At 66.1% G+C, this 22,582-nt stretch overlaps 2 protein-coding genes and 1 long non-coding RNA gene across 5 annotated transcripts in view; 2 read left to right on the top strand and 1 right to left on the bottom strand.

Annotated features, from left to right (window-relative positions):
• The window catches only part of TTYH3 (tweety family member 3), a 30,718-nt gene extending 23,508 nt beyond the window's left edge, over positions 1-7,210 (top strand). Inside the window, exons 12-15 of one of the 2 annotated variants that reach the window (XM_023247112.2) lie at positions 1,098-1,271; positions 1,790-1,865; positions 2,536-2,612; positions 4,042-7,210. In XM_023247112.2, the coding sequence (XP_023102880.1) occupies positions 1,098-1,271; positions 1,790-1,865; positions 2,536-2,612; positions 4,042-4,057 (343 nt within the window). In that variant the 3' untranslated portion in view covers positions 4,058-7,210. The remainder of the gene's footprint in view (positions 1-1,097; positions 1,272-1,789; positions 1,866-2,535; positions 2,613-4,041) is intronic. The other variant, XM_023247113.2, reaches the window with a different exon arrangement.
• Positions 7,211-7,937: 727 nt separating this feature from the next.
• On the top strand, positions 7,938-11,914 carry LOC123382555. The gene is made up of 2 exons (XR_006591088.1): positions 7,938-8,134; positions 11,746-11,914. It is a non-coding gene; the product is annotated as an uncharacterized LOC123382555 (long non-coding RNA).
• A 1,637-nt stretch (positions 11,915-13,551) lies between these two features.
• On the bottom strand, positions 13,552-22,368 carry LFNG (LFNG O-fucosylpeptide 3-beta-N-acetylglucosaminyltransferase). 2 transcript variants are annotated; one of them, XM_045047721.1, is made up of 8 exons: positions 21,837-22,368; positions 17,188-17,236; positions 16,585-16,684; positions 16,324-16,477; positions 16,120-16,205; positions 15,491-15,653; positions 14,964-15,049; positions 13,552-14,758 (listed from the first exon to the last, which is right to left on the bottom strand). In XM_045047721.1, the coding sequence occupies exons 1-8, from the start codon at positions 22,263-22,265 to the stop codon at positions 14,692-14,694; spliced, it is 1,134 nt and encodes a 377-aa protein (XP_044903656.1). In that variant the 5' UTR covers positions 22,266-22,368; the 3' UTR covers positions 13,552-14,691. The 2 variants fall into 2 exon arrangements, with proteins under 2 accessions (XP_044903656.1, XP_023102331.1); XM_023246563.2 differs by having other exon boundaries at positions 15,491-15,656; positions 21,837-22,367.
• Between the last annotated feature and the right edge of the window lie 214 nt (positions 22,369-22,582).

Here is a 22,582-nt window from a genome sequence, read left to right as displayed (position 1 = left end):
TGCGTTGCTCCTGCCAGTGGTGGTGTTAGTGATGATGGTGGTGATGGTAGTGGTGGTGGTGGTGACGATGGTGGTGATGGGGACAACGGGGGTGGCGATAATGGTGATGGTGGTGGTGGCGGCGGCGGTAATAACGATGGCGGCCGTAGGGAAGTGGCTGAGAGGACAGACCTGGAATCACGTTCCCTGGATCCAGATCCCGGTTTTGCCTTTGCTTATAGGATGACCCCGGGCAAGTCACTTGAGCACTCTGGGCCTCAGCGCCCTAACTGTAAACACGGGTTGTAAAGAGCCCGCCTCTCGGGGTCGGGTCGGCACTAGATGAACCGCTGCGTGTAAGGGCTTAGCCCCGGGCACGGCTGGGAATGGACACATTCGCCAGCTGCTACCACTGTCCTGCTCCTCTCGCCGCAAGGGCTCAGAGAGGACGCTGTACGCTCGCGGTCACCCAGCTGGTGGTCAGGAGGCGGGACAGGAGCGCAGGCCTGGCTGACCTAGGCCAACACCACTGGGCAGCCCCGCCTCGAGTCCAGTCTGGGAGCGTACCGGACGCGCGGGGCCTGCGGGTGCGCCAGAGGCCTGGCCCCGGCCGCCCGCCTCGCCTCGCCTCGCCTCGCCTCGCCTCGCCCCGCCTCACCCCGCCCCGCCCCGCCCCGCCCCGCCCCGCCTCGCCCTGCAGCTCCCTGGGCACAGTGGGTAGGAAACGTGCAGCAGAGCAGGAGGGCTGGGCTCAGGCCTCCCGGGGACGCACGGTCCCCGTGGGCTCAGGCCACCCAGAGATGCAGGCAGAGACCTGCAGGGCCAAGAGAGGCCACCCCCACTTCCGGGCACCCCACTCTCTGCCCCGCGGGAGGGACCGTGGCCCCTCGTGCTCATAGGCAGACCGCATCCGGGTGTACAGGCTGAGGCACGGGGCCCTCGGCGCCCCCGTCTCAGAGGATGAAGCCAGGGTGACCTGCCCACGGTCCCGTAGTCCATACCTGACCGAGCTGGGGTCGGAACGAGGTGTGTCTGCATCCGAGCCGACCCCACACGGGCCTGGCGGCTGGCCGCCTCGGGTCCGGGTCTGAACCCGCGCCGGGTGTCCTTCCCTGCAGAGGCCCCGACGAAGATGGGGAGGAGGAGGCGGCCCCGGGGCCCAGGCAGGCACACGACAGCCTCTACCGCGTGCACATGCCCAGCCTGTACAGCTGCGGGAGCAGCTACGGCAGCGAGACCAGCATCCCAGCTGCGGCCCACACCGTCAGCAACGCCCCGGTCACCGAGTACATGTGAGTTGCGCCGGGAGCCGGAGGGGGGTGGGTAGGCGGGGACGGGGGCGCAGGCCGTGCGGAGCTCCGCGTGCCCCGCTGCGGGAGAACCTGGGAGGGCCAGAGCAGGGGCCGGTCGGGCAGTCAGAAGGGGCCTCCCTGGGCGCTGCCCGGGCTCTGGGTGGGGTCGCCCAGGCAAACCAGGCTCGCGGCCACGATGAGGCTACTCGGTTAGGTGGAGGGTGTGTGCGAAGGGTGTGGGGATGCCGTGGCCGACAGCCCGGGGCCGGCCGCGTGGTGGGCGGGCATCCGGGTGGGCTCTGGCTGGGCCGAGGCAGCCTTGGGTCGAGCCCTGGGTTACTGTGCCAGGGTCACGGGCGCCTCAGGCCCTTGCTGGGGGCCGCGTGCAGGGTGGCGACGAGAACGCACAGGGCTGGAGAGGGCCGGGCACAGTAGGTGGGCACAGAGTCTGCCTGGCTCCAGAAGGGTCTCTGCTCGGCCGGCGGCCGCTCACAGCCCCTCTCCCCTCACGACCGCAGGAGCCAGAATGCCAACTTCCAGAACCCCCGCTGTGAGAACACGCCCCTCATCGGACGCGAGTCCCCGCCGCCCTCAGTAAGTCTCAGGCCGGGGCGGGGGTGCTGCGCGGCTGCCTCGGCGGTCATGTCGCTCTCGCGGGCAGTGCGGGCCCGGCGGGGTGGCGAGGAGCCTCCAGTGCTGGGGCCGGAGGAGGCGGGGCCGGGTGGGCCCACGAGCTGGCCTTGAAGGTACCCTGTGCCCCAGCCGCCTGGCGGGCCAGCTCGACCCTGAGGGGCCCTGGCTTCTCCTTTCTCACGCGGGCCCGCTTCCTTTATTTCCTGCGTTGACTCCCTGAGCTCGGCCCGGGACTCAGCCTCTGGCACTTCCAGCCGCTGTCCCCTCTGGCCTCGCTGAGACAGAAAAGAGGGGACAGGGTGGTTTGGCACCCAAGAGAAGGAAGTTGCAGACCGACGGGCCCCGGTGGCCTTGCTGGACGAGGTGGGCTGCAGAGGACAGGGCCAGAGAGGCTGAAGGCCACCCGCCTTCAGAGGTGGGCGCGTGTGCGGTGGCCCCGTCCTGCCCTGCAGCCGCCGGGGCGCCCTCGACCCGGACCAGGGCCGTGTGGGCTCGCGGGCCAGGTAGCCCTCGTCATCGGCACCGTGCTCTGGCCCCCCACAGCCTGCTGCGGGCGGGGCCTACACCCCGGCGTTGAGGCCGCCCTCTCTCTCTCTCTCTCCTGCACCCCTCCCGCCCCGGGCCCTCCTAGCGCTATCTGGCAGGCTGGCAGTTTAAGCCCACGGATAGTGCCCGAACGCTGTGGTGGCCGTGCCCTCAGAGTGACAGGTACTGACCCGCCCCAGGTGCCCTGCCCCGTACCGCCTGCCCACTGCGCCTCTCTCCGCCTCATGCTGTCGGCTCACTGCTACCCCCTCACCAGCGCGGGCCCTGGGCCCACGTGACGCGCCCCAGGGCCGTCGCAGCTCAGCAGCTGCCGGGCCAGCTCCGGGTCCTTACAAGCCTGTGAGCTCGTGAGCCCCCGGCCCAACCAGAGACCTCGTGCCGGCCTCCGGCCCGTGACCCTCACCTCAGGGGCAGTGAGCCCCCTCCCTGCCCCCGGCCCAGCTGCAGATGGCCCCGGCCCCTCTTGTCACCTCCCAGCAAGGAGACCATCTACCAGGCCCCTGGGTGTGCCTGCGCCTGGCGCCTGGGCTCAGGGAGGCAGAACACGGGTGAGGTGGCACCCCGGGGTGCCCTTGGGGTGCCACCGTGCATGTTCAGAAGTGCACACAGGCGCATGCAGGCAAGCGTGCAAGCTGTCCCCGGCCGTGCCCACACGTCTGCGCGGGCCTGCTTGGGCTCCTTCAGGGCTCTGGGGTGCCGTCCCCCTCCCCTGCCGCTTGCCCGGGGGACGACACGGCTCCCTGGTGCCCACTGCTCCTACCCCTGATGCTGTGTCCTGGCCAGCCGCCCGGCACTCTCACCTTCTTCCCCACCTGGAGTGCCAGGAGGGCTCTAGGGACCAGGGAGCATCATCCCTCCCCATCTGGGGACTCGGGAGGGGTCAGCGCAGGGCTGTGGGGTCAGCCTGCGCAGGCTCCCTGACCCCGGCAACCCTTGGCACTTGGCCTGGCCTTCGTCCGCGTCCCCTTGGGCTTGTGGCCCTTTGCACCCTGCCTGGCCGCAGCACACGCCTCCTGTGTGTGTGCTCATCATGAGCGACCCCCGCGCACGCGTGCGCGCGCGCACACACACACACACACACACACACGCTTCAGGTTGGACGAGTGGCGGCCAAGACACGCCATCCGTGCCCTCCCTCCAGGCGCCTCTGTCCCTGCGTCTAGGAGCTGGGAGGAGTCCGCAGCCCCACAACCCATGTGACCTTCGGGGCCTCCTTTCCTGGGGCGATGGGGCAGAGTGGCCGTGGGGCCTCCTCCTTCCCAGGGCCTGACCCGCTCTCAAAGCCTGACTCCACCCTTGCATGATGGTCTCCCGCTGGGGCAGGAGTCTCCACGCGTCCCCTCAGCCCAGCCCTGGAAGGCAACCTCGACTGAGTGCGCTCCTGTGCCCGGGAGGGGAGCCTGGGGCGTGGGGGCTGGCCTCCGCTCGTGGAGCCCGCCGGCCACTCCCGAGCCCCTCCAACGGGGCTCCGTCAGCCGGGCCACCGCCCTCCTGTCCCACCCTCGGGTTGCTCCTGGCTCACCTCACCAAGGCCCTCGTGTGGCTGCGTCCGCTGCCCTGCTGACCCCCTCTTCCCCTTGTCTCCCTCCAGTACACCTCCAGCATGAGAGCCAAATACCTCGCCACCAGCCAGCCTCGCCCCGACTCCAGCGGCAGCGGCCACTAGACCGCCCCGGCCGGCCACCCGCCCGCCTGCCCGCGTGCCAATCGCCCCGCCCTCCCCGTGCCAGCACTGCCGCTTCCACCCACGACCACTCGCCGGACCCTCCGCACGCACGCCAGGCCCGCTGCCGGCTCCTTTGCGGCCCCCCTTCCCTCCCCTCCCCTCCCCTCCCCTCCCCTCCTCGCAGGGGCATGGAGATGAGGAACTCCGGGCCCGCGCCCTCTCCTCGGGCCACGCGCCTGGACGCCTGTGAGCGATGCCACCGACGCGGGGCCCTGGCCCCCCACGCCTGTCCGCCTCTGAGGACCTGCATTTGCAGAGCCCTTCCCTGGGCCGGCCCCGGCGCCGTGTCCCTGCCACCTGCCCTGCAGCACGCCGACCCTGTGGACGCCCGCGTTCTCTGGCTCGCACCCCAGCCTGCCCCTCCCCTCCCGCAGCTCTGTGCTCCCGAGGCTTCTGTCCACAGGCTGTGCGGCGCCCCCGCTGTGCCCGGCACCCGGAGGGGCCTAGGCTCGCACCTGCCCGCCGGGCTCCTGTGCGGAGAGCCCCCGGGGCGCCTCCGTGGCTCTTCCTTTTCTCTCCACCTGAACACAGGCCCCTCCTGTCGCTGCCAGAGGCCTCCCAGGGAGGCTCCGCTTCCTCTGCCTCCGTCCCAGCACCGCTCTCTCCCTCAGCGCCCACCCTGCCCGCAGGGCCCAGCCCCCCACAGCGGCGGGAGGACGGCAGGTGCCGCACACTCAGTGCTGGCCACCTTCTTGGTGCCAAACCCCCTCCCCCACCCCAAGACTTGGCAGCTTGTCTGGTTCGTTTTTGCACTAACCACCTTTGTCACCCTAGGGCAGGCGGACTGCGGGCCGGGCAGCCCTCCCTTCTCGGTTCCCTCTCTGTCTAGGACAGGCGCGGTGTCCCGTGCCGGGCCGTGGGGCTGGACCCGAGCTGGCTGTGAACGTGCCCTCGGCCCCTGCTGCCCCTCTTGGGACTAACCACTAACCTCACCCAGCCTCCGCGGGCACCCCTGGCCGATCCAGAGCCAGCAAGTGTCACCCTGAGTCCGGGCCAGAGATGAGGCCTAAGCCGGCCGGCTGGGAGTCAAGCTGGAGTAGCCGTTTCTTCTCGGGGTGCTGCTGGGGAAAGGGCTGTAGACTGACAGGCGGCCCAGGAGCCTCGAGAGCCGTCCCTGGGCAGGTGCTGCCCCAGGATGACTGTGTCCTAGGGAACGAATGTCCCTTAGGCTGTAGGACCGAGGTCCCTGCGGCCTCAGTCTCCCTACCTGTGAAGTGGGAACAAGGCTTCCCTAAGGTGCTTTGGCTTTAGTGTACAATGTTTGCTGTGTTTCCTGCCATGGAGGGTGGGCCACCCCCAAATCAGGATGGGAAGTCCCCCGCCAGTCCCAGTCTTGGCCTAGCCAGCCTGAAACGGAGAGGCTCTGGCCTGTGTGTCAAGCCAGGGGCAGCAGAGTACCACCGACAGGCACGTGTGAGGGCCCGGGCCAGGGTCCTGCGGTGGGAGGTGGGCAGCTGGCCAAGCAGCTTACAGACAGGTGGGCTCTTCCTTCCAGAGCGGGGGCGATGCCCTGCCCCGGGACAGGCCCGGGGACAGGCCGCCTGCCCTTCCTCCGCGATCCTCTCTCTGTGCTGGTGTCTGGGACCAAAAGGGCAGGTGGGCTGGAGGCCAGGCCACATCTGCCCCGCCCCTGGGGCAAACCGCTGACCCGGGGAGGGAGGGAAGTGAGCAGGCAAACACTGGGGTGCCCCAGGTGGTCCTGGCGTCTGAGCCCGTGGGCGTGGGCAAACCTCACCGCAGGGCACTATGTGCCCCGGGCCCGGCCCAGCCGTTGTTCTGGGCGCCCGCGGCACACCTGCCCAGCTTTTCCTCCGGGCTCCACCGGTGCCGAGAGCGTTCCGGGCCCGGGGTCGGGGGGAGGCCCCGGCAGCCCTGCCCGGGTGCCGCCGCTCTCCACCGCTGCTCAGAAGCACAGTCGGCTGACCGCGGCCCTGGGAGGCCGCCCGCAATGTGAATGTACATAGCATGAGAGGTGGGCGCTGCCCGGACAGGCTGTGGACCGCGGCTGTCCTGGGAGTACCCTCCGTGCGTCGTGTGCGTGAGTGCCTGCCCCGTCTGTGACGTCCTCACGTTCTTCTACTCACCGAGGTTGGAGAAAGGAAAAGGAGAGTGATTCCGAGGGGCTCACACCCAAGCCTCAGTCTCTGGAGGGGAGCAAGTCCTACCATTGGTTTCCTTTCGTTCCAAGTGTTCAGGGTCCCCTTCCTAACCCCCATCCCAGTGACTTCTCCACGTCCCTTCCCAACCCTGCACCACTGGGCCTCGCTTCCCGCAGGCCCTTGACAAAGTGGGTAGCAGGTGGGAGGGAGGGTTCCCCCGGGGCCTTGAAGCGCCCCTTCCCCCCCACCCCCCACCCCAGCAGGGTCCAGCTGGCTCCCAGGCCCCGGACAGGCTGGGCAAGTGGGAGGCAGGGTCCGACCGGGACACCTGGCTGATGGGACTCCCCGTGCCAGCATCCACTGCCCCTGGGTCCCCTGCCACATCACCCACCCCATCTCACTATGCAATTCCAGCCCAAGTACCATCCCCTCCCTACCCAGGACCCCTGCCCAGCCCCAGACTGGTGGGGGTCTCCCTGGGGCGCAGCTGGGGGGCAGGCAGGGGGTGGGCAGGGACGTTCTATTTAGCCGTGATGGTTGCGTCTGTGCCACTTTGTTACATATAACCTGTCATTCAATATGATTTTGTTAAGACTCCGATCCTCCCGGCCCCTCTCCTGGCCCTGCACCCTCTCCCCAGTGTGATTAGTGCCCTGAGCGGGAAGGGGGAACTGAGGCCTGAACCATTCGGCATCTTCCTCCAGAATCTTCCTCCGACCTCCATAGGGCCAAGGCTGTATGTGCTGTCGCTGTGTTTTTTATTTTTATTTTTGGTTTTGGTTTTGGTTTTTTTAACTGGGTTTGGGGTTTGATTTTTATTTCTTTGGGGGCTTTATTTTTCTTGGCAAATAACTAAAAATCTCGTCAATGTAATTTCTGTGGTTTCTATTCAGCTTGGGTTTCATGTTTTAAAATAAACACATTTTAAAAAACAAGCCTCTCTTCCTGAGTTGATTGGGCTCCTGCCGGAGTTTGTGGGCAGTGTGGTCACATGTTGGGAGCCAAAAGACCCCCGGGGGGTGGGGGAGGCCCAGTCGTGGCCGGGGAGCCCACCCAGGTGGGGCTTCATGAGATGGGCACGAACAGTGGTCTTGACACCTTAAAAGCCTCACCCTGCAGTCTGGACGTGCACTGGAGCAGCCCGGGGGGACGGGATGCCTGTGTGGAGGCCCCTCCGGCCTCCTGGAGAGGTGACAGGCCTGGCCCAGGGCAGGGGTGTTGGAGGCGGGCCAGGTGGGAGCAATGGTGGGTCCCCTTGGAGGAGCATTTCCTGAGCCCCACGGAGATGGGGCTCAGGGCACTTCCCCTGGGGGCATCTCCAGCCACGGGCCTCGCCGGAGTCCTTCCTCTCGGGTGGGTGGGATGGTGGTGGGAAAAGGAGGGAAGGAGCCCTGGTGGGTGCCCCGGCCCCTGCCCCCGGCCACTCCTGCCGACCCAACCCAACCAAAGGAACAAGACACGCAGAGGTGGTTTCTCCTCGCCCAGCAACAGCCCAGCCAATGAGAAGCCATACTTCTCAACCAATGAGAGGCCTCCATTCCGCTCTCCTCCAATGGGCTCCTGTCCCGAACAGCCTCCCCCCCCCCCCCCTCCCCGCAACGCACACGGTGCCCCTTCCCTCTATATAAGCCAGCGACGCAGCTTGTTCTCAGCCGGGTCTGTGGGTCAGGTGTGTGGTGTTGAGCTTGGTTCCTCCGCCTCCCAAACAAACTCGTTTTGCTGGGAAGAGGACTGGCTGCTTTGTATTTAAAGTTACCAGCATTCTTGTTCTCGGCTGAGAAATGGACACTGGAAGGTGCCACATAACCCGGCAGGGAACGTGGGAAGGCTGCTGGTGAGCTCACTTTCCTCCCCTAAAGGTAATACCACCCACCTCACAGGGGGCCTCAGTGTCCCGTGGAACAGGGGGACGCACCTTTTGGCCAGGAAAGCATGTCTCCCATGCTTGGGGCACAGGTGGGCGAGGGACCTGCAAAGGCCCAGTGGAACACACCAGGCTCTCCTGGCATTGCTGGGAGCGCCTGGGGGGCGGGGCTGGGCGGGGCTGGTCCAGCAGCCTCCGATTTGACTGGCTCCTAGGGAAGGGCACCCGGAACTGGTCAGCTCTGAAGAGGGGACGCAGAGCACCCAGGGCAGTGGAGGAGACAGCTGAGGCCTCCAGGGTGCCGTGTGGTAAGGAGGGAGAGCTGGGGACGTGGGGCCAAGGAACCCAAAAGGCAAGAGAGTCCCATGAGGGAAAGCGTCCAGGCACTTCCTGCCCTACTTGGACCTCGGTGTCCCTGTCTGCATGTCAGGGAGGGCACAGTGGTGTCCTAGTTCTAGAAGCTGCCACCTTCCTTGGGTCATGGCCCCTCCATCTTCAGAGCCAGCAGTGTAGCACGCTTCCGATCCCGGTCTGACCCTGACCCTCCTTGCCTCCCTCTTAAAAAGAAGGACCTGTGATGGCACTGGAGCCACCTGGATAATCCAGGATAATCATCATCTCTCTGTCTCGAGGTTCTTAATTTACTCACATCTACAAAGTCCCCTTTGCCGTGAAGGTAGCATATTCATAGGTTAAGGAGATTAAGATGTGACATCTTTGGGGTCTACCATTCTGCCCACCAGGGGAAGCTAGTGTTGAGAATATCTGGGGAAAGAGGGCTCTGGGCGGCGTGAATAGCCAGGGCAAAGGTCCTGAGGCAGATACATGCCTGGTGTGTTCACGCAGGGAGGTGAGGGTGACTGCAGTGGAGCGGCAAAGAAGAGTGGTTTGGCTGGGAAGATGGCGGAGGGCCTGTGGGTCTCATAAGGACTTGGAGGTGGACTCTGAGGGAGGGGGAAGCCACGGAGAACCTGAGCAGACCGACGCCACGGAACATTTATCTTAACAGGATAGCCCTGGCTGCTGAGTCAGGATGGGGGCTAGGGCAGAAGCAGGAGAGCAGCTAGGAGGCTGCGGCAACATTGCAGGCCAGAGCCGAGGGCAGGCCGGGGTGCGGGGGGGGGGGGGGCAGGGAGGATGTCCAGCTGAGGAGGGGTGAGACAGGACTCGGTTCTGGAAGGAGCACAAGCAGCACTTTCTGGCACCCTGTGTGTGGGTGTGGGGCTTGGGTTGAGCTGCGGTGGGTCCCCGGGGATGTGTTCTCATACACTGAGGTGGGGGGCCGGGGAGGGAGCAGGCACCTGGGGAGGTCGGGGGAGGTGGTGGAACAGTGAGTCTGGGAATCGGGAGGGAGCACTGGGCAGCGATGGCCAGTTGGAGTCTTTGGCTTGGATACTGTGTTTCAAGCCAGGAGTCTGGATGACATCCCCCAGGGAGTGGGTGCGGAAGAGGAGACAGCAGGACCCCTGTTTGGGGTCTGGGAGTGGGGAGGGACAACCGGCCGGGCAGGAGGAGCCCGGGACAGAGAGTGTCGTGGGAGCCACACGAAGACAGTGTCAAGGAGAGATGAGGGACCACGTCACATGCTGCCGATGACGGGGTCCGTGGGCACTGGAAGGTGACTGAGTCCGGTGGACTCAGGAAGCTGGGCACCACTGGAGTCTTGGACAAGAACCAGTGCGATGAAGCCTGACAGCTGGCTCAGGAGAGCACGGGAGAGGACGCGGGGACAGCAAGAAGCGACTCCTGGAGTTTAGCTGCAAAGCGGAAACGGTGCCTCGGCTGGAGGGGGCGTGGCCCAGAGGCGCACGCGTGGGGGGCGTGGCCCGGAGGAGCGTGCGTGTTTGAAGATTAGGATGTTTTAAGATCAGAGCGCGTTGGAAGCCTGGCACGGGGCTCGGCTGCAGTGGGGGAAGAGGGGCCGGTGTGCATCGGTGGAGTGGTGTTCCTGAGTCCCCAAGAAGGGTGGGGCCTAGGTCACAGTGGAGCCCCCTGCTGGCCCCGAGGTCAGAGTGGCGGTGCGGGCAGTGTTGTGGGCCGGGTGGGGTGGGTCTCATGGAGGAGGGAGGCTGAAGGAAGTGGTTGGGGGCCGGGGAGCCGGAGAGCAGGCAGGGGCGAAGTCGGGGCAGGGGGTTTCCCAGGGAGCCAAGGCTCCATCTGGAACTCAGGGTGAGACTCCCCAGAGTTCGGGGAGCTGCCCAGGTGCGGGGGTACAGGCTGCAGGAGGGTGGCCGCTAGAGGCCTGGCTGGGAGAGGGTGTGAAAACAAGAAGCCAAGGGAGGTGAAGGTGAGTTCAAAGGTGTGCCTGGACCTGGGCCTCCAGCCAGTAGAGGACAAGCCTGTGAGGTGTGAGGGGGCTGGGGGTTCAGGAGGGCCGGAGGGACTGAGCAGAGGGACAGGCAGCAGGTGGAGGCAGAGTGCGGTCGTGGGGCAGGCACGGTCTGGGGAGTGAGTGACCATGCAGTGGGGACGCAGGGGGAGGGGAGGGGAGGGGAGGCCAAGGGCATGGGAAGGATCACGGACACGGAAGTAACCGGGAGTGGACGCAGGAGCCAGGACAGGAGAGCTAGCCTGTGAGCCAGGAGCCCACATTTCCAGGAATGAGGGGACACCCACAGAGGGCGGGGACGGCAAGTGTCCCGATCCCTTGATCGAGAAGGGTCTAAGTGGGGAGAGCATCTCCAGGAGTGAGGCAGATGCCCACCAGGGGGCGCCGGGCCCCCGGGGGACCCGAGCCGCAGGGCGGGAGCCCGGGACATTCTGCATTCCCAGCAATTTCCCCTCACGGCCCCGCTGCTTGTCTGAGGCTCCCTGGGGCTCTGCTGAGTGGAGGGCCCACAGGTCCCACCGGGACGAGCCACGAGGACATGCGGTGGCCAGCCCCGTGTCAGACCCAGGGGACAGGACGGCAGCAGGAGTGACCTGCAGCAGCTGCTTAAGCTTGCTTCTTGACCTTACACAATTACGTGAACCAGATATCAGTAACTATGGTCAGGTTCGTGCTGTGAGCTTCTAAGGGCCAGAACGGGGCTGTGCACCGGGATGCGGGTGGGTCCTGGGAAAGGTCAATTTGGGCAGGGAGAGAAACCCCCAGCGCTCACCACCAGCGCTGGCACCCAGGGACTGAGGTGGGTTGCACACAGATTGGGGGGGGGGTCCCAGAAGCCTGGGCAGGGCTCCTAAGGGGCATGTACCCCGGGGGTGGGGGGCAGCCACAGCTCTGCACTCCCCACCCAGTACCCTCACGTAACCTGGACCACCTCCAGGGGTGAGACAGGAGCTGCCCCAGGTCCCTGGGTCCCTCCTAGTGATGTACCAAGTGTCTGTGTCCTGCCCTGGGCTCAGAAAGGGCTTGGCAAGGTCGGGGCTGGGGGTGGGCGGATGGGCCTGAGGCAGCGGCAAGACTGGCAGGTCTGACAAAGAACGGGGCTGGCTCTGGTCATTCCCCTCTGCCCCCCACCCGCCCCCCACCCACCCCAGGCCCAGAGAGGGCGGGACTGGCCGAAGCTGCCAGCAAGGAAGGAAGCCTCAGGGTGAGCCCCGGTGGCCTGCAGGTGCGTGGGGAAGGGCCGTGGAGACCCAGCCCCCTGCCATCCTCCCTCCCAGGCTCCAGGCATCCTGATCAGTCCTGCCTCCGCACCTCTGCCCAGGCTGTGCGAGACCCAGACCGCCTGCTCTCCCCACCGCACCTCTGCAAGGCCTTCCGTCTCCAGCGCCTGACCACAGCTCTCACGCGTCTCTTTGGGAAGTTAGCCGCGATGGCCCCAGGTGAAGGGAAGTTTGTTTAAACTGAGCAGGGAGGGGCCCCACCGGCACCCCTCTCGGCTCCTCCCAGACCCAGCTCAGGGCTTGCGCCTGGCAGCGCGGAAGCGCGGAAGCCGGAGGGGGTGGGGGTGGGGAGCACGGGGGTGGCGGTTTTACTGAAAGCCCACAAATGACGAGCACTTCAGGAGGTGCGGGGGAGGGGGGGTAACTAGCCCGGCCAGGCAGGCCACCCTGCTCAGGTTATCTCCTCCGCTCCCTGACTCCTTCCTCGGGGGAAGGCCCCTTCCCCACACCCAGGAGGGCAGCACGTGGAAGAAATCAGGCTGCCGGTTCCTGTAAGGCCCCCTCCCAGACCCGCTTCCCCTTCTGGGGAGCAAGAACTTCCTCCTCCCTCAGCTTCTCCCCGAGAAGAGGGAAGGCCCGGGCCGTGCCCTCTGCGCCACCTCCCAGACTCAGAGCACGGGGGCTCCCCGGTCTCAGATGAAGGCCAAGGTTCAGGGAGGGCCTGGACCAGCTCTGTGGCAGGCTCCGCCTGCCCCCACAGAGGCTGCACAGACACACCCATGCCCTAGGGCCCCGCCAGCTCAGGGGAGGCTGATCCCCAATGCCAAGGCAAGGTGGGGTCAGGCCCCGGCCAGTCGCCTCCGGGCCAGAGTAGCCACCAGCAAGGGGGTTGTGAGAAACGGGGACCTCCCTGGCCACCCCCTCCATTTGGGGGTGCTGTGTATGTGGGCATGTGTCCAGTGGGGACAGGACTGGCATCCGCCCCCGGCAGGTCAGGGGTGGGGAAAGGAAGCACTTTGCAAACGCTTTTTATTCTGATGTGTTGAGAAGGCGAAGCTTGGAGCAGAGCGGGGAGCATGGAGGTCTGGGAACCTGGAGTCGAGGGGCGGCTCAGCAAGAGGAAGAGGGCGCAAGGGCGTCCCCAGGCTGCTGGGGACTGGGGAGGGAAGCCGCAGCTGAGGCTGGACCAGCCCCTGCCTACTCCTGCCACCCTCCACTGGATTTGAGGAAGAAAGGGCAGTGGTCATCGGGGAGCTGGCTGTTGTAGGAAACAAGGCCCGGGGACATCCTGGCCCAGCCTCCTGCGGCCTGTCCGGGTGGCATGGGGGCCCAGCTCCCAGATCATCGAGTGTGGGGTGCCCGGCACAAGGGGAGGCCGGGATCCAAGGCCCACCAGGCCTCTGAGTTGGAGGTCTCTACCACCCTGCCGGCCCAGTTCAGTTACCTAACCTTGGCTGTCACTGGCTCTGAGCCTTAATTCGCCCATCTGCAAAATGGGACAAGGACGTGGTCTCTGGGTTTGTGATGGGGATGAAGCCAGATAAGGAGGTCCGAGCTGGGCCACAACAAGCGCCAAGCCCTCCTGCAGCCCCTAGAACCAGGCCAACACAGGCTGCAGCTGCAAAGCCTTAGGGCTGCTCCTCTGGATGAGACCTGTGGATCCAGCCACCCCCCCACCACCGCCCCCACCACCCACATCCACGGGGGCCCAGGGCTGGCACGCCTCTCAGGCACCTGCAAGGAGCTATTCAGATTCCTGTCTTTCCACCTCCCCCACAGGAGTACCTGAGCCCCCAGTCCCCTGGAACCACCTCAGACCTGAACCTCAGGCCCAACTTCCATCAAAACCAGGACCCCCTGGGGTTGCCCCAAAGAGCACTTTTATTCACAGCAAAGGACGTCACCATAGCAACCACCCTTCAATTCCCTGAGAACTTTCCCATTATCTGTCGCTTTCCTACCTATGTCTTTGCAGAAGGAAAAACAGAAGACAAAACACATCCCACGGGCCAGGTGCACCAAGCTGGGCCTGCGGGAGACAGGTACTATGCACGAGGTGGGGGAGGAGAGTCCAGAGCCCGGGACATATAAATACGTGCAGTGTTAGACATTTCCATCAGCTTTAACAACAAAGATATCTCACGTTTGGCTTCTGCTTTTTCTGATCCACAGAAAAGATAAAATAACACCTGCCCCCCCCCAAGAAAAAACGACAAAACACCCTACTTTTTACCCACCCCCTTATGAGAAACCAGCACAGTAAAAAAATACTGTCACAATATTTACAGACACACCCACTATGGGCGACTTTCTCTCTGCTTCAAAGAGGAGATAAAATGCTCAGCTCTGTCTCCCCATCGTGGGAAGAGACAAAGAGAAGACACCAGAGAGGGCTGGAGAGACTCCCCACCCAGGACGGCCGGGAGGGGAGCCACTGTTCCCCTAGCCACACGGCCCCTAGGGGCTTAACGGGAGTGGCTGGACCCAGGTGCCGTTTCTCTGCTTCCCAGTGCCTGGGCCAGAGCTCAGTGGGGGAAGGGGGCTCGGGACGCCCCCTACAGAACCCGGCTTCCCTGCACTGAGCAACACTCAGTTGTCCCGGGGGCTCCGAGGAGGGGCCAGGATCTCAGGGCGCAGGTGCCCCAGCACAGAGCCTGCAGGTCCACGCAGAGCAGCCCCCAATCCCCATGTGGCCCTAAGACTCCGAGATGGTAAGAAAACTGCCCTCAGGGCGACCTCCGATGCAGGCACGTGCTTCTGGGATGGGGCTCTGGAGCCCGCTGACCCGAGGCACGTGGGAACGCAGACAAGTGGCCCTTTTGCCCGCTCCCTGGCAGAACAGGACCGCCCAGCAGTCTGCTCCACGGACCGGCGCACGGCACACACACAGACGTAGGCACAGCCCCGGGGAGCCTCGAACGCCAAGGCCAGGGCGGCACAACACGGGTCCCCGGGCCCTTTGGATACCAGGGGCGCCCGAGGACGGGGTCTCAGCCGTGGCGGCTAGAAGATGCTGGTGTGAGGACACCAGGGCGTGTCTGGGTACAGGTGGCAGTGGATGGAGCGGAACCTGTGGGGACAGAGCAGGGGGCCGGTCCGTGCGGGCTGAGCACCCATCTTCCGACCTGCAGCACCAGGAGGGGCCCCCGCCGCATGAGCAGGGCGTCGAGGCGCCCTCTTGGTAGTCAAGCCGCTCAACCGCACCCGCTCTGGCAGACGCCCTAGGGGACCCTACATAGGTCACAACCTCTCTCTCTGGGCCTCAGTTTCCTCACCTGGACGGGTCGGCCTCCACGGAGAAGGGCCCCTTCACGTGGATGGCGTTCCGCTTATTTTCAAACATGCCGTAGCTGAGGGTCACCTGTGCGGGGAGGGGCAGAGTGAAACCGGGAGCGGCCCCCGCGCCCCCGGCTTTGTCCACAGCCGGCCGTTGCGGTTCGGGGCGCCAGGACAGCCTCGCCTTCTGGCCTCCCCGGACCAAGAAGGAAGGTCTGTGAGTCACGCTGCACCCACCCCACCTGCTCTGCACAAGCAGGGAGTGAGGTCCAGGGCGGGGGCTTCGGCGAGGGCCAGCAGAGTCATCTGCTGGTGCAGGAAAAGCCCCAGACGGCACAGCACAGAGCGGGAGTGTCGCATGGGATGTGAGCAGGGTCCCGCCGGTGGGGGGTTTGGGTATCCCAGCGGCGGCCCTTCCCGACTTCCCTATTTACCATGGCGACTCCACCCAGCGCTCCCTCCTCCCCCCACTTCCTTCCCCTGCCCGCTTGCCCCTTCGCTCGTGGCCGGGCGGCGGGCGGCGCACCTGCTCGTGGAGCTCCGAGGCCGGCACCTGCTGCAGGTTCTCCAGGTGGGAGTGGAAGAGCCCGCTGCGGATGAGGGGCACCCCCAGGAGGGCCTCCACGATGTAGCCGATGGTGCAGTCGTCCGGCAAGCGGATGCGCTCGGCCGTGTTCATGAAGTGGCCCCTGCTGCAGAAAGGGAGGAGAGGACGAGAGGGGATGAGCTGAGGCGAGGCGGGAGCCAGCCGCCCACTGGGAGTCCGGCAGGATCCTGCCAGGCAGCACCAGTACAGAAGGAAGAAGCCAGCTCCAAGGGGAGGGGGACACGCCCCTGTGGAGCAGGGTACAGACCCCGTCTGCGTTCCTCACAGGCTCGCGTGCCAGCCCGGCACCCTCCTCTATGCCAGCCTGACAATTCTGAGTCCGGGGGCGACTGGGTGCAGAAAGGAGTCCCGCCCGACGGTGCCTGGGGCCGGTGCTCCCACCAGCCCTCGTGCCTGGCAGGCGGGAGGGGACCAGTGGTGGGGAACGTGACGCGGCCTGCCTGCGCACGTGAGGTTGGGGCACCCGCAGCTGGGAAAGTGAACCAAACCAAGCCGGGGGGGGGTCTTTGGGAGCGAGGGGGGCCTCACCTGTGTCCCAGGGCACCCACCTGGCCCACGGGCTCATCTTCAGGGCCAGCCCCCGGCTGATGCAGAAGCCAGCCCCACCGGTGGCAAACCAGAAGTGGACGGGACGCTGCAGGAGGGAACGCAGGGGACCGTGAGACCCTCACCCCAGGCCACAGGGACACCTCTGGCCTCCTCCCCACTCCGCTCAGCCGTGCGTGGGGGGGCAGGGGGTGGGGAATGCTCACCATCGTGTTCTCGCTGACCCTCTCGGTGGCCTGGATGGGCCTGTCCAGACTGGGCTTGCCAATGTAAACGTCCTGGGTGTGCGGGTAGCTGGCCAGCAGCCGCAGCAAAGCCCTGACGTTGACGTAGTTGTCATCATCCACGTGACAAAACCACCTGGAGAGAAGCAGGGTCGGTAGAGAGAGGAAGAGAGAGGTAGAGAGAGCGTCGCTGGTGGGGGGACCTCCGGAGCAGGCACCTGTGGGACCGGGGCCAACACTCACTTCCTCCCGGACTCCATGAAGTGGTCGAACTCCACGGCCATCTTGCAGGACAGGGCCTGGCGGCTGTGGGCAGCCGAGCAGTTGGTGTTCACCACGTTGCCTGTGAACAAGGCGGGGGGCTGTAAGCGGGTCCGGGCTGGCTCGGGGAGGACGGCGGCCACAGCAGAGCGGGACAGAGTGGGTGACTGTCCCAGGGCGCCCGGGGTTCAAGCTGTACCTTGCAGCGGCCCCTTCCCTCCGTGCCCCCCCCCCCCTACCGCACAAGGCTCAAGGCCTGGAGATCACGCCCGCCCCCCCAGCCCCACCCCCTCCGGGACAACCCGATCCCGCCCCTGCCCATTCAGGCGGCTTTTTCCCAGCACCGGCCACCTGTTGCCGCCACATCAGCTCAAAGGGCCCCGGGAGCTGAAAGGGCCTCATTTGCATGAGAATTGGGTGGGGGCCCCCCCCCCCCCCCCGAGTGGCAGGGCGGAGCCTTGAGCAAACCAGTTGAGTAAACTGCCCTCCCTGGCCCGTGGCCTCGGTGACCTCTCCGGAGGGGAGGGAAGCGTTCCTCCCAGGCGTGGAGCCCCCCCACGCCTCCCCCCCAAGCCCGGGGCTCACCGGTGCGCCTGGCCAGGGCTTCATCCTCCCCGTCGGTGAAAATGAACGTCTGGAAGGAGAAACGTGGTCTTGAATGGGCAGCTCTGTGTCTCCCCCGCCCCCGGGGCCACGGTGGGGGGCGTCCAGAGCTGGGCACCCTGGGGCTTCAGCAGCTAGAGCTCAGCCACACCCACTCTCCGTCCTGTGGGCCTCAGTTTCCCCAGGTGCACGGAGTGGGTCTCAAGTGCCCATCCTAAGTAGAAGGAGGGCTGGGACTCGTGCAGACCCCCCCCCCCCCCCCCCCCCGTGTCGACAGCTGGGCCCAAGGTCACCCAGCGGCTGTGCCGGCACGAGCCAGGTGGGGCGCCCCGCCCACCCACCAGGTAACCGGCTCCCCGCCCACCCCACACACCTGGCGGGGCACACACCCTTATTGACACAGTGCCTAGCCTGTGGGAGGGGGTAGAGGGCCGTGGTGGGGGGACAGGCAGAGGAGGTCGGCTTCGGGAAGCCAAGTCTCAATCAGTCAGGGACAAAGGCCTCTGCTGGACGGCCGCCAAGCCCTGGCGGACAAAGGGCCCGGAGGGAGGATGAATCACCAGGCATTGTCCGCCAGCTTTGTCCTGGGCCGCGCGGCGAGGGGCGCCGGGCTGGCCTTAACTCGGCCGCGTTAAGCGGGAGTGGCCGTGCTGCCCATTACCATACAGCTGGCCTGTTTAACTGGGCCGGGCTGGGCGAGAGGTCCGATGGGCAGGGGTGCGGCCACAGCACTGCGGTCCTCTGGGCCGGGCCCTGAAGCCTGGCCCCTCTCGCCCCGAGCGGTGTGACTGGCCGGGCAGGTCACCTTCTCTGAGCCAAAGAAGCCACCGCTGTTCTCTGGAGACTCCGACGGTCAGCAGGGTTGAGGCAGGAAACCGCCTGTGCCCCAGCCCACAGAGCAGTACCCCCAGCAGCTCCCCTCCTCCCCCTACGCCGCCCCCCCCCCCCCCCCCCCCGCCCCGCAGCTCCGGCAAGGAAATCCAGGCTGGCAGACGGGCCTTGCCCAAGGCCACATCAAGGCTCCACCTGTGCCAGCACTGGGCCACCCCTGCCAGGAGCGCTCCGAGGAAGGGGGCGGGCAGCGGGGCGGGGCCAGGAGCTGCCGGCACCCGCCTGGGCCCGTCAGCACACGGGGAGGAATGTTCCTTCCTCTGCCTGGCCCGCCCAGCGCGTGCCGCCCAGCGCACCCGGGCATGGCTGAGTGCAAAGCCTGGGGCCCGTGGCCGAAGTGGGGGGGGGGGCTCTGAGCACAGGCGGCGGGAGAACCCCCACCTCCGTGCCCACCAGACCTCAGTTTCCTTTTATGGGTCCTAGGGAGGCTCTGGCATGCGGAGGCTCGGAGCACAGCACACACCCAGGAACCGGGGGACCCACCTGGGGTCCCCACCCTCCTTTGGATGGCTCCAGCCCCTTGCCCAGCCTGACCCCAGACCCGGACACACACTCAGGTGAGGCCATGAGCTGCTGAGCACCGGCTTAGAGCTGGAGAAGGGGCAGGCCCCAGGTATGTCCTCTCCATGCACGCACCCCCTCCTTCCAGGGCCCTGCAGGCACCCCAAGGCGGCCCGCACGCACAGACTCGCACCCAGCCCCCCACCCACTCCCCAGCATCTCAGCCCAGGAATGCTGTGGGAGGCCCAGGCCGGCCAGTGCAGACGCGCACTGCCGTCGCTGGATTAAAAGGAAAATGCTTTCTTAATGAGATCAAGCGAGGCCTGTTCTCCCGCGCTTTGGTGGTGCCCTAAAAACCCAGCCCAAGGCTACGGAGATTAAAGTCACCTTTGTTCAGCTTCGGGGAGAGCAAGGCAGGCGGCCTGAAGAGGAGTTCGGGGAAGGGTGGGGCTGGGGGGGGGAGTGAGGGTGCCAGGCCTCCGGTCTTCCAGCATCAGAGGAACCAGCAGAGAAAGCCACGGACAGGCTGCCTGGTGGCTCAGAGCCTCAGTTTCCCCCTCTGTCAAATGGGCATAACGAGAGCTCACATGTACGTACCCAGAGCAAAGCACTGAGACTGACTCCTTTCTTTGCTCTCCATAACGGCCCTGAGAGGCGGACACTGTACTACCTGGGTGGACAGTGGGGAAACTGAGGACCAGAGAGGGGCAGCCTCCAGCCTGTGGTCACACCCAGGGGGCAGAGGTGGTGCTAATCTAGCCCAAAGTGCCTCCCAGGGACTGAGACCACCCCCCTCCGGGCCACCTCCCCACTTCCCTACGATGGGGCTGAAGGAGGAAGAGGGGGGCAGCAGGGGCGGCAGGGCTGGCCCAGCGCGGGCGGGGGGGACACCCACAGGAAGCGGCATTGTTCCTGGAGCTGCGATTCAAAGAAACACAGGATGCCAAGCTCTCCCCCAGCAATTGTGGCCGCTGTGGTGGCAGCCGCGGCAGCCTGGCCCACTCCTCGGAGGGGTGGGGGAGGAACGTGGGGGCCGAAGGTCCAGCCCCTCGTCCTGGACTTCAGGGACTGTCGTAGTGTGGTCCCTGCTGACCGCCACCCCCCCCCACCCCCCTACTATCACTCCAATTGCGGGAAGTGTTTTACACATACCCCATGCTTGTGCTCTCAGTCTAGCTCAAATGGCACCTCCTCCAGGAAGTCTCCCAACCCTCCATGTGAGTCAGATGCCCACTCTCAGCTTGCACAGCCTTTCAGGGTTTCCGCCACCAAAGCCCTGACTTCTTCGGGTGTTCCACATCCAAGTGGGTCTGAATCACCATGCACAGGACTGGGAGAGGAGGACCCTCAGCTGTGACGGTTTCGAGGACCCCCTCCCCCACACGGGGAGGTGAGGAACTCTTGCTCGCTGTGACACAAGAACTGATGCCGGGGTGGGGGTGGGGGGGCAGATTCAGCCTCTCCCGGTTGGGGTCAGCCGTCAAAGAGGAAACTGAGCGGCCCTTAAACAGGGACGTCAGGGCCCAGGGCAGTGACACTGCCCCCCCCCCCGCCCCGATTCCTGAGGACCTGTTGGGCTCATTCCCTCCCCCTCCAGGTTTGGCCGTCCTCTTTCACAACACCATACTGGAAGGACGATGCTTGCCCCACATCAGAGATGAGGAGACTGAGGGTCACAAAGGCCCTGGGCTTTGCCCAAGATCACCCCCGCTGGGACTGGTACCTGAGACCCCCTGACCACATCCCCTCTGCTGGAGAAAGCCCCCAAAGTCCAAGACGAGCAGAGCTCAGAACCCGGGGGCGGTCCAGAGGGGGCTGAATGCTGCCAAAGGTCACACGGCAGGAAGGCCGAGTCCTGGGGGTAGGGTGCCCGGCGCAGGGATGGTGCCCCACAAGGGCTGTCAGTCAGGGATGGGGGGGCCCGCAGGCCCCCTCATCGCCAGGCAACCTGAGTGGCCAGCGCGCCAGCGGCGGTTCCCATGGAGCGCATAGCTGCACACAAGAGGCCGGGTGCCTTTCTCCGCTGGAGAAAGGGGCTTTGTTACCTTGCCCAAGCGGCCGGCGTGAGAGCCGCCGGGCGCTGGGAATCCTAACGGCCCGGCGGCCAAACAAAACCCGCGGCCCCCGCCGCCCCCTCCCGCCGGCCCGCTGAGCCCCTGGGAAAGGGGATGCTGCTTTCCCAGGAGGCTGCCACGGGACTCCCAGGCCCCCCTCGCCACGCTGGGACCAGAGAGGACCCTTCCCCCCACCCCGGCCCCCATCATGACCTCACCAGAACCCTGTCCCCAAACAGGGCTCAGCCACCCCAGAAGATCCCAGGCCTTGAGGTTCCAACAGGGAGGAACAGGTGTGGGGTCTTCTCTGAGCTCTCGTCCCAGGCAAGGGTCCCTCAACTTTACCCCAAATGCCCACTTAGTCCCTGGAATCTCCCAGCCCAGGGGCGTTCCCCCGCTGCCCCTCCCGCCCTCCGGCAGGGCCCGCACTGCCCTGTCCCGCCCCAACCCAACCGTCCTGCTGCAGCCCCGAGGGAGATTTTCAAAGTGGGGTGTGTCTTTATTATGTGTGGAGGAAGCTGGTGCTCAACTAGGGTGCAGTAAAGCACAAGGTTCCAGGCTCCAAAGATTCCTACGCTGTGGGGAGAGGGTCTCCGCACAGGCCCCCAAAACCCGGTGCTCTCTTTCCAGATACATTCTCCAGGACTCACTCACACCCACCCAAACGCAGATCATCTTTAGCAAAGACTTGTCTTCATTCCACAGCAAAGACTCTCCCAGCCCTATGCGGGGCGGCAGGGGTGGTTCTAACCCTGACCCCATCACTGACGAAAGCGTCGTCCTCTCCAGGGAAGGGTCTGAGCCCAGGGTGGATGTCCCACTCAGAATCTGCCTTGGGGTGGTGTGGAGACAACAGCACCTTGTTAATGCGCTCCAAAGTTTGGGGAGGAGAAGGGCGTAAGAAGCATCACAGGGCACCAAACCCCAAGCGCTGGCAGCTGGTGTAGGGTCAACGCATACCATCCAAGACTCTGGAAGTTGGATGGAGTAGGGTCCCCATTTGACACTTCCACAACTCTATGGGGAGAGTGACCCCATCAAGGAGACTGGTCTGGAAAGGGACGGGTTGGTGTCACCACCCCAGATATTCCAGATGGCTGGACAGAGTGCAGCCTGGCCCCCTTCGGATACTGCCCCCAGCTGCGCAAGACGGCACCCCTACCCCGCCCAGCCGTGGGGGCTCACCATCTGCTTGTGGCGCGAGATCCAGGTCTCCAGCAGCAGGTCGAGGCGCGCGCGGTGAAACTTTCTGGTGGTCTTGACCGCGATGAAGACGTCGTGGGGCGCCAGCGGCTCCGCTGGGGGCGGCGGGTGGCCGTCGGCGGGGCGGGGGGCGCCCCCGGGCGGCGGGCCCGCGTCTCTGCGCGCGCGGGTCAGCAGGCTGAAGTACTCGGACAGACTGTGCACCTCGCGGGCGAGCGCGGCGGGAGCCGCCGCCGCCTCCAGCCCGGGAGCCGGGGCCGCCCCCGCGGGGCCCGCCAGGCTGCGCAGCGCTCGCCGGCCGCGCTCGGCGGGCACCGGGGGCGGGGGCGGGTCCGCCGTGAGCACCAGCAGGCAGGCGAGCAGCGCGCCCGCCAGCGCCAGCAGCAGGCGTCGGCCGCAGCGCTTGAGCATGGTGGGGTGGCGGCCCCCGGCGCGCCCTGCCAGGTGCGCCCTGCCCTGCCCCGCCCCGCAGACCGGCGCGCAGGATCCCGGGTCCCGCGGCGCGTTGGGCTGTCCACTGCCCGCGCCCCACGCTCTTAAACCTCCCCGCCGGACTCCGCCCTCCGGGGGCGTGGCCCCCTCGAGGGCCCGCCCCCGCCGCGCGCTCACTGGCTCCCGGGCCCTGGGGCGGGACCTCGCGCCGGTCGCCCCCCGAGACGCTCAGCGCCCACGTGGGGCCGCGGCGGGGGTCTGGGAAAGGCCCGCCGGGCGCCGCCGCCCCCGCCCCT

The sequence above is a fragment of the Felis catus genome, chromosome E3, assembly GCF_018350175.1.
Source record: "Felis catus isolate Fca126 chromosome E3, F.catus_Fca126_mat1.0, whole genome shotgun sequence".
In the NCBI taxonomy this organism is placed as follows: Eukaryota; Metazoa; Chordata; class Mammalia; order Carnivora; family Felidae; genus Felis; species Felis catus.
Note: the sequence above shows the minus strand (reverse complement) of the source record. Positions and strands in the feature narration are given on the sequence as shown.

Coding starts and splice junctions, on each gene's coding strand:
- LFNG (XM_023246563.2), bottom strand. CDS start 22,265: ATGCTCAAGCGCTGCGGCCGACGCCTGCTGCTGGCGCTGGCGGGCGCG. Junction 16,478..16,584: donor TTCATGGAGTCCGGGAGGAA/GTGAGTGTTGGC, acceptor GCTTCTCTCCAG/GTGGTTTTGTCACGTGGATG. Junction 14,759..14,963: donor GTGGAGGCCGACCCGTCCAG/GTGAGGAAACTG, acceptor CTGTCCCCACAG/GTTCCGCTCCATCCACTGCC.